This window comes from Urocampus carinirostris, chromosome 11 (assembly GCF_059441175.1).
Source record: "Urocampus carinirostris isolate Australia breed hairy pipefish chromosome 11, RoL_Ucar_1.0, whole genome shotgun sequence".
Taxonomy (NCBI): Eukaryota; Metazoa; Chordata; class Actinopteri; order Syngnathiformes; family Syngnathidae; genus Urocampus; species Urocampus carinirostris.
Window position 1 is genome coordinate 3532051 of NC_142359.1, and position 10450 is coordinate 3542500.

The following is a 10450-nucleotide window of genomic DNA, read 5'->3' on the forward strand; positions in this document are numbered from 1 at the left end:
TACATTTCTGCAAGTGTGTCTCATTGACAGGGTTGGATAGGGTTACTTTAACTGGATTACTTTCAATGACTTTTGGATGACTCCAATACCAAATATGCTAATACAATACAAAAGAAACTAAATATGAATAAAATGATGACTCACAACACGTGGTAAGCTTTCTCTCCTGGCTTTGATCTCCGGCAAAACGAACATAAAATGCGACCAGGGTTGGGTAGGGTTACTTTAACTGGATTATTTTCAATTACTTTTGGATGACTCCAATACCAAATATGCTAATAATAGAAAAAATAAACTAAATATGAATAAAATGATGACTCACAACACGTGGTAAGCTTTCTCTCCTGGATTTGATCTCTTTGATCTCCGGCAAAACGAACATCAAATGCGACAGAAACAAAATGAAGTCATTTTATTCATATTTAGTTTCTTTTGTCTTTTATTAGCATATTTGGTATTGGAGTCATCCAAAAGTCATTGAAAGTAATCCAGTTCAAGTAACCCTACCCAACCCTGGTCATGACACAAGGTTTTACAGAATACTACCTTAATTGTGCAATAATAGATCAATCAATAAACGTCGCTTACCATAATCATCAAAACATTGTATGCGCAGGGAATCGAACCCGGGTCACGGCGGTGAGAGAGCTGACACCCCCGGACCAGCAGCTAATTTTATTTCATCATCACACTCATTTTACTCACGGTGCCAGAAACAAATGTTAGAGAATAGAGGAAACGGAAAGATATGAAAAAACGCTAAGTCAAAATAATTATCTACAACATCAAAGAGTAGTTTCCCTCGTCGTGCTTCATTGCATTTATTTTTATTTTTCAGTTTACTCCATTCTCTAACATCTGTTTCTGGCACGGTGAGTCAAAATTGTGTGATGATGAGATCCAATCCAATGTATGCTAACTGTATCCCTTGTGGTCGTTGGGTTTCAGCCTTCTCACTGCTACGACCCGGGTTCGATTCCCAGTGCAAAAAATGTTTGGCGACATGTCAATGATCAGGGTTGGGGAGGGTTACTTTAACTGGATTACTTTCAATGACTTTTGGATTAGTCCAATAGCAAATATGCTAATAAAAGACAAAAGAAACTCAATAGGAATAAAATGATGACTCACAACACGTGGTAAGCTTTCTCTCCTGGCTTTGATCTCTTTGATCTCCGGCAACACTAACATAAAATGCGACAGAATCAAAATGAAAATCAATCCAAACAGCTTGCCAACATCATTTTTGCCGTTCCATGTGTTCCGTTACTCCCCAAGCCTGCTCAAAATTGAGTCATTTTATTCATATTTAGTTTCTTTTGTCTTTTATTCGCATATTTGGTATTGGAGTAATCCAAAAGTCATTGAAAGTAATCCAGTTAAAGTAACCCTACCCTACCCTGCTCATTGACAATGTTTATGATAATTCCCTCCCCCCATTCTATATAAAAATAGAGGGTCCACATGAACACCAGATGGTGCTGTTTAACCATCTTTCCTAAATGTGTTTCGTTTGGAATTCTGCTGGTTGCCACTGACCAGATACACCCTCTCACACGTTTCATCTAGAATAGGCATCTCAAACGTATTATGGCCAGGGTTGGGTAGGGTTACTTTAACTTGGTTACTTTCAATGACTTTTGGATTACTCCAATACCGAATATGCTAATAAAAGACAAAAGAAACTAATTATGAATCAAATGACTCAATTTTGTCCAGGCTTGGGGAGTAACGGAATACATGGAATGGCAAAAATGATGTTTGGATTGATTTTCATTTTGTTATGTTCGTTTTGCGGGAGATCAAAGAGATCAAAGCCAGGAGAGAAAGCTTACCACGTGTTGTGAGTCATCAAGTTCAAGTAACCCTACCCAACCCTGGCTAAATATTTGGCGTTTGTAACTGATCCTGGCCGCCTGAGAATATAAATCTGAATCCAGCCACAGAGCCATAATCAGGGTTGGGGAAGGTTACTTTTACTGGATTACTTTCAATGACTTTTGGATTACTCCAATACCAAATATGCTAATAAAAGACAAAAGAAACTAAATATGAATAAAATGACTCAATTTTGTGCAGGCCTGGGGAGTAACGGAATACATGGAATGGCAAAAATGATGTTTGGATTGATTTTCATTTTGTTTCTGTCGCATTTTATGTTGGTTTTGCCGGAGATCAAAGAGATCAAAGCCAGGAGAGATAGCTTACCACGTGTTGTGAGTCTGAATTTTATTCATATTTTTGTCTTTTATTAGCATATTTGGTATTGGAGTAATCCAAAAGTCATTGAAAGTAATCAAGTTAAAGTAACCCTACCCAACCCTGTATTTAGCTCTGTTTTTCAGATCTATGCTCTATCATTCAGCCTACATATTTTTAACAAATGATTTTCGTGTTTGGCATATGTTCACAATTTGTAGAGTTGAAGGGTGCTCTGTCCACAATTTTAACATTTGTTACCCTCTGCTGTCATCTGCTGGCTTAAAGTCATGATTGCAACCTTGGTCGGATCATTTATGAGTTCTTATGTTTCATCTTTTTGGGGGTTTGAGTTAGTGTTTGGTGTCAGGGACCAGAACAGGATCAGGACCCAACCGCGTGACATTCTCACACAAGCCTTTTATTTTACGGGAAATGGGGAGTCATGCACGTTAGGCAGCAGTCTGGCGTGGAAAGACAGGAAGTCAGAGAACGACGAGATCAAGTCCAATGGTCGATACCGGACAGGACGGGAAACACAGACAAGATGGATAATGAAACAGAATATCGAAAATAAACAGGACAAACAAGACGGGAACGAAAACTGGAGAAAATGATTAACAGGACAAAAATAGACGAAAACAAAACTGGAAACCGAAATTAAACAGGACCAATACCGGACAGGAAATACCAACAGGAACAGGACCGAGTCAAAACCCACGTCTAGCGGGGCAGAGGTTTGTTGACGGACTGACAAAGTAAGAGAGAGCGCACTGAGCTTAAAAAGACAGAAAGCCAATCTGTGAATGAGCCGCAGCCGCCATGGCTGCATTTTAAACAGGTATTATCTTATTTTTACAATGTTCTCGCTACACCAACAAAATCTGCGGTGATAAGCATAATGTCACTCAAGTGGGGAGCTATGAATACAAACCTTCTCACCTTTGTTGTCATACGGCTTTGAAACAAAAAAAATAAAAAAAAATGAGTTTTAGCAGTCAACAGATCAAACTACTAAGCTGAGAAAATGCTGCACAGAATTCTAGTTAACTTGGAACCAGACTGGACGCCAGCTCTTTTACACCTTTACTGGCCTCTAGTGGCAGGAAATTTGTATTTATTTATTTAAAGATGGGATGCACCGTTTGAGGTGTCCTTAAATTGTCAAGACCAGAACGTAGACAAGACCCACTTGCGTTACGTTTCTCTCAGTTTTATTGGAAGAAAGGAAAGGGTTGCACCCACGATCCGGTGATCGATGGTCGCGGGGAGCAGGTCGCTCCGAACGGTGTCGGGAACGGAAAAGAACGGGTCAGTAGTCGGGACAGGAGAGCAAAAACGTGGTCGGGGTCTGATACGAGTCGTAAGCCAGGGGAGGAGAGTAGACGTAGTCAGGATCAAAAACGGGTCGAAGCCGGGGAACAGACAGGAGCAAAAGCAGGTGGGACTCAGGATCGTAAAAGGCTTACCTAGTGTAAACTGAGGTTCGCAGTCGGACTGACAACAGGTGACAGAGAGGAGTGCGTTTGAATAGGGACAGGGAGCCAATCAGAGTCCGAGGCAGTTGGTGCCAAAAGAGTGGGCACTGGAGATTCACATCGGTAATCATGACATAAATAGTTCTTAGTTGAATATTTTCTCTATTAATCATGTGTTAACAATGCCCAACTCAGCTCTAAGAGCCTTTATAAGTATTTTCCACTGTGCCTACCTGTTTTTATCTTACTTTTTGCACTGATGTTCCTTGACCCACACCATATTAGGAAGAAGGATAGGAGGGAGGAGAGCGATTTAATGCTCGTCCCTGGGGTTTTTTGTTAGTGTAGCCTGAAAATGGTAAAAGTAAGAGAAAGCCTGTTTCAAATACAATTATATATACCACAGCCATATCCCCCTAGTGGGAGGTGGCTACAGTCATTTCTGACTCTTTTTGGGAGATTGATTCAGAGGAGGGGATTCCCAGCCCCCTCGCTCAACCCAACTGAGGTGTTGGGAGTCATTAGGTGACCAAACCCCCCAATTCCAACCCCAAATGCTGAACGCCAAGCAGGAAGGCAACGGGTACCGATGTTTAGGTCATAGGTATGACTCGGCCGAGGCTTGAACCACAACCTCCCAGTCTCGGGGCGGGCGCCGTACCCCCAAGGCCACCGAGCTGGTAATACAGATGCCAAATCCCCAAAAAGGCTGCCATCATGACTTTGAGCCAGGTAAAGTTTCAAATTCCGGACAGCACTTTTAAAGATTCATAACTTTTGATAGAACTGAGCTAGGGACTTGCTTTTTACTCAACATACTCGGAATTTTACAGTGAGTCGGATGCAATCATCCAGCAAGCCAAATCCAGCCCGCGGGCTGTATGTTTGACAGTCCGTCCAAAAAAGTCATACACTGCTGGTGTGAACCACAGAGGAGCTGCTATAGCTGATGAGCGAAAGCTCCTGTTCCTCCGTCTCCGACTCAGAAAGGGTCTTTCCCATATCGCGATGCTCAACCACCCCGTCTTCAGCGTCCCCTTGCGTCGGGGCCAACTGGCCTCCGTTCCTATAGTTCCCGCCGGGCCCCCGTTCGCCGCTCGGCTTCCTGCGGTGGTCTGCCAGAAGCGGCGTGACGGCATGTGAGGACGGCGGGGGTGCTGCCAGGGTGTTTTTGAAGGCCTGTCCTGCACCCACCGTATTGGTGTTAGAACCCGGGTTGTAGCGGCATCGGATGTAGCTGGAGAAGGCTCTCCTGTAAGTTTTGTTAAAGAGCGTGTAGACCAGGGGGTTGACCCCCGAGGAGATGTAGCCAACCCACACGAAAACGTTGAGCAGCTCGTGAAGCAGGGACTCGCCGCAGGAGGCGCCGCACAGCACCAGGGTGACGTTGGTGATGAAGAAGGGACACCACATGACCAGGAAGAGGAAGAAGACGATTCCCAATACCTGGAGGCGGACACAGGAAGAGGAAGGTGAAGAGGAGGAAGAGTCGGGTGGAGTGAGACAATCTAACTTTTTTTGAGGGATGAAGGATTTATACATTTGACTATAAAGGATTTTGTACGATCGAATACAAATTACATTTAATGCAAAATATATTCACTGGCGGGGCTGTGGTGCGAGGTCCGGTCAACCTAGTGGAGAATGATGTTTACAAGAACGGCGGGAACGGGACGAAGGGCTGATAAGATAATCAGCACATCCAGACGCAGAGGGGCCCTTATGACGTAGAAACGCTCGGTGTTGTTTTGAGTTTTCCAGACATCGCGGCGAGGTGGTGGAGCTCACGTTGGGCTTCATCGGCACGCCCATGGGAGGAGCCAGCACACCATCTCGCGGGGGGACGTGCGTCAAGGAGAAAAAAGCTAAAGGACTTCAGAGAGGGATTCCCAGAGACTCCGACGAGACTAATTTGGCCGATTTCGATGGAGTTCACTTAGTTCTACTTTTAGGGAAAATAAATCTGACCCCGATTGGAAATCGGTTTCTCGTTCATCTTTTCTATCAAGAAACGAGCGCGCATAAATTGTTTGCTGAATGTAGGTTGTGTTTGGTTAATGGAGTCAGATAACTCATTCGAACAATTTGGTAAACGCTACATTTTAATAATTAATTCCCAACAGGGACCAAGCCCGAAGGAAAGCCAAATTTTTACATTTTATTTGTGACGATTCAGGAGTAGAAGGGCTTCCCTCCCACTGACTTTTTAAAAAGATTATTCACCCGTTATCGTTCTTTGTTTCTTTTTTTTGTAGAGGATCTCCGCAATGGATTCTGTGTCCCATTTGCACTGCCGAGTAAGCGGACGAGAAGAAACAAAGAACAATGATGGGTGGACCGTATGGTTTTTTTTCAAAAAAAGTCAGCGAGAGAGAAGCCCAGCCCAAATGTGAACGTAATGATTTGACATTTCAGGCTTGACCTGACCTAGATTTCCAGTTGGGCTTAGGTTAAGCTCATGCTTAAGGTCTTACCTCTAGGTGGAATCTACCCGCAAATCTTTCCAGAAAAGCCCTTCAGACCCACCTTGGAGGCCCGCCTCTCGTTCTTGATGGCTTGCATCATTCCCCGTCGCCCGTGGTTACCGGCAGCATCACCTTTGCCGGGCCCCGCGGCCGGCGAGCTGAGTTGCGACGTCGCCTCCGAGCCCGGAAGCATGCTGACGCTCTCTGAGGCCGAAACGCTGAGGAAGATGCCCGGCTCGCATGCCGGCTTTGACTCTGTTTGGAGAAAAGGAGTCATCTTAAATGTATTCTATGGGATTTTGTTCAAAAGTGGGACGTTATTTCAAAGGTATTGTTGTTTACATGGGCAGCACGGCGACGCAGTGGTTAGCGCGTGTGCGGCACAGTTCTGAGGTCAGGAGATCGAACCTCCTGTGTGGAGTTTGCATGTTCTCCCCGGGCTTGCGTGGGTTTCCTCCGGGCACTCCGGTTTCAACATTTTCGACATACTACCGCCCCTAACGTATTTTTTTGACATTTTCGACGTACTAACCCCTTACGTTTTTTTCGGAATTTTCGACATACTACCCCCCTTACGTATTTTTTTGACATTTTCGACATACTAACCCCTTGCGTTTTTTTCAACATTTTCGACATACTACAGTCCCTTCCGTATTTTTTTGACATACTAACCCCTTATGTTTTTTTTCGGAATTTTCGACATACTATCCCCCTTACGTATTTTTTGACATTTTCGACGTACTAACCCCTTACGTTTTATTCAATATTTTCGACACACTACCCCACCTTACGTGTTTTTTTTCAACATTTTCGACATACTACCGCCCCTAACGTATTTTTTTGACATTTTCGACATACTAACCCCTTGCGTTTTTTTCAACATTTTCGACATACTACAGTCCCTTACGTATTTTTTTGACATACTAACCCCTTATGTTTTTTTTTCGGAATTTTCGACATACTATCCCCCTTACGTATTTTTTGACATTTTTGACGTACTAACCCCTTACGATTTTTTTCACTATTTTCAACACACTACCCCCCCCTTAAGTATTTTTTTTTTTAGCCATTTTCGACATACTAACCCCTTACATTTTTTTTTTTTCGGAATGTTCGACATACTACCCCCCCTTACGTATTTTTTGGACATTTTCGACATATTAACTCCTACGTTTTTTACAACATTTTCGACGTACTACCCCTCCTTACGTATTTTTTTTGCCATTTTCGACATACTAACCCCTTCGTTTTTGTCAACATTTTCGACATACTACCGCCCCTTACGTATTTTTTGGACATTTTCGACATATTAACTCCTACGTTTTTTTCAACATTTTCGACGTACTACCCCTCCTTACGTATTTATTTTGCCATTTTCGACATACTAACCCCTTCGTTTTTGTCAACATTTTCGACATACTACCGCCCCTTACGTTTTTTTTTGACATTTTTGACATACTAACCCCTTATGATTTTTTTCAAAATTTTCAACACACTACCACCCTTAAGTATTTTTTTTTTTTGCATTTTCGACATACCAACCCCTTACGTATTTTTTGGACATTTTCGACATACTAACCCCTTACATTTTATTCAATATTTTTGACACACTACCCCACCTTACGTGTTTTTTTAAAACATTTTCGACATACTACCGCCCCTAACGTATTTTTTCAACATTTTCCACATACTACCGCCCCTTAAGTATTTTTTTAGCCATTTTCGACATACTAACCCCTTACATTTTTTTTTCCGGAATGTTCGACATACTACCCCCCTCACGTACTTTTGGGACATTTTTGACATACTAACCCCTACGTTTTTTTCAACATTTTCGACGTACTACCCCCCCTTAAGTATTTTTTTTGGCCATTTCGACATACTAACCCCTACGTTTTTTTCAAAATTTTCGACATATTAACCCCCCTTACGTATTTTTTTGACATTTTCGACATGGGCACCATGGCAACCGTGACAATGATGGCAGTTTTTTTGTTAGTTTAGCATGAAAACGGTCGAAGTAAGAAAAGGCCTGTTCCAAATACAGTCCAAACGCCAAACCAAACCCCTAAAAAGATGGAAAAGGGAAATTTTATTCAAGCCTGTTCAAGATATGAACGTTCTTCAGGATTGTGCTAACTGAATCTGCGATTATGACTTTAATTAAGCCAGGAGATGGCCAGGGTTGGGTAGGGTTACTTTAACTGGATTACTTTCAATGACTTTTGGATTACTCCAATACCAAATATGCTAATAAAAGACAAAAGAAACTAAATATGAATAAAATGATGACTCACAACATGTGGTAAGCTTTCTCTCCTGGCTTTGATCTCTTTGATATCCGGCAAAACGAACATAAAATGCGACCAGGGTTGGGTAGGGTTACTTTAACTGGATTACTTTCAATGACTTTTGGATTACTCCAATACCAAATATGCTAATAAAAGACAAAAGAAACTAAATATGAATAAAATGATGACTCACAACATGTGGTAAGCTTTCTCTCCTGGCTTTGATCTCTTTGATATCCGGCAAAACGAACATAAAATGCGACCAGGGTTGGGTAGGGTTACTTTAACTGGATTACTTTCAATGACTTTTGGATGACTCCAATACCAAATATGCTAATAAAAGACAAAAGAAACTAAATCGAAATAAAATGATGACTCACAACACGTGGTAAGCTGTCTCTCCTGGCTTTGATCTCTTTGATCTCCGGCAAAACGAACATAAAATGCGACCAGGGTTGGGTAGGGTAACTTTAACTGGATTACTTTCAATGACTTTTGGATTACAGTACTCCAATACCAAATATGCCAATAAAAGACAAAATAAACTAAATATGAATAAAATGATGACTCACAACACGTGGTAAGCTTTCTCTCCTGGCTTTGATCTCTTTGATCTCCGGCAAAACGAACATAAAATGCGGTGGTTTGAGGTTTGTAATCTCACCCGGGGGGTCATTTAGGGCCGGCGAGGCCCCAGTCACGGCCGGGTTCTGCAAAGGCTGCTGGGAGGAAGTCTTGGCATCGCACAGGAAGACGGTGGCCTGCCTCTGCAGCACTTGGATGGTGAGGCCGTACGTCACCACCATGATGACCAGCGGGATGAAGAAGGCCACGAAAGAGCCGATCAATATGAAGCGCTCCTCGTTGAGGACGCAGCTGCCATTGACAAAGACCTTGTCCTCGTTGTGGAGACCGATCACCGGGATCGGCATGGAAACGCCTGCAAAACACCAAGGATGGTCAAGGTCTTCGTGCAGAGCGCTTGGAGGAAATTACAATGGCTTGCAAAATGATATAAATCCCAGCTAAGGACAGCTGTTCTGAAAAAAGCTCATCACTGCTGGATCATTGTGATTTTCTAGTAAAAAAACACATTATTGATTGACTGAGTCTATTAAACCCAATTTTTAACAATGAACCTGGTATTAAATTAGTAATAGCAGAGTAATAACTTGTTTTAGAAATTCAAATATCTAAATTCCAGTTTCCAGGGCTTCGTAAACAAAAAAAAATCGATTCAAGTTAAAGGATTTTATACGATTGACCACAAAGTACATGTATTCAGTCCAATGACATAAAGATATTCACAATTCAATGTACAATAGACGGTCAGGCTGTGTGGAATGCATCAGACGTATTTCTGATAACAAAATGCCTATGAGTGCTGACGCAGAAGGCCAGACGCAGAAGGGCAGACGTCGGGGCGCCGCTGGTATGCGAATATTGTGGAGCCCAGCCGACAGGCCCTCATGCGGGGAGAAGACCAATAAGAGGAAGCTAACGTTAACTGTAGAGGACACATTGCCAATAGGGGAATAGTAGGATGTCTTTGCTTTGTTTGTTTCTTTGTTTGTAGGAAATTATGGAGTTAGCTGAGCAGAGAGAACTTTTTTTTGCAACACTGACTTTTCAGTTTTTGTTATTGTAAATTTAATATAAAATGGGAAATCATTTGGTTCCACTTTAAGATTGTGTCTCCTATTTTATTGATCCTTGACATGTTTACTCATTGCACTCACCTGTGCCCGCTCGTTTGGCGCCAGCTGCTGCTGGCTACCTGATTGGTTCCCCCTCCTATTTAAGCTCAGTGCTCTCACTCGCCCTTTGTCAGTCCGTCAGCGAACCTCTGTTTACACAAGGCAAGCATTCTGACTCTGATTCCCGTCGGTCCCGTTTTGTCACCCGTTTCCCACTCGTCTGTTCCTGATATCTCAGTTTGTCTCCGGCTACGACCCGTTTTTTGACCCAGACCATGTTCCGATCTCCCGTCCCGGCTAACGACCCGTTTTTCCTGTTT

At 42.7% G+C, this 10450-nt stretch overlaps 1 protein-coding gene across 2 annotated transcripts in view; it reads right to left on the minus strand.

The window, feature by feature from the left end:
* Nucleotides 1-1738: 1738 nt before the first annotated feature.
* Nucleotides 1739-10450, minus strand: part of htr2cl1 (5-hydroxytryptamine (serotonin) receptor 2C, G protein-coupled-like 1) — a 118577-nt gene continuing 109865 nt past the window's right edge. For both annotated transcript variants that reach the window (XM_088348515.1, XM_088348514.1), the window contains exons 5-7: nt 9098-9373; nt 6204-6397; nt 1739-5123 (exon numbers count right to left, since the gene is read on the minus strand). In XM_088348515.1, coding sequence (XP_088204641.1) covers nt 4584-5123; nt 6204-6397; nt 9098-9373 — 1010 coding nt within the window. In that variant the 3' untranslated portion in view covers nt 1739-4583. The remainder of the gene's footprint in view (nt 5124-6203; nt 6398-9097; nt 9374-10450) is intronic.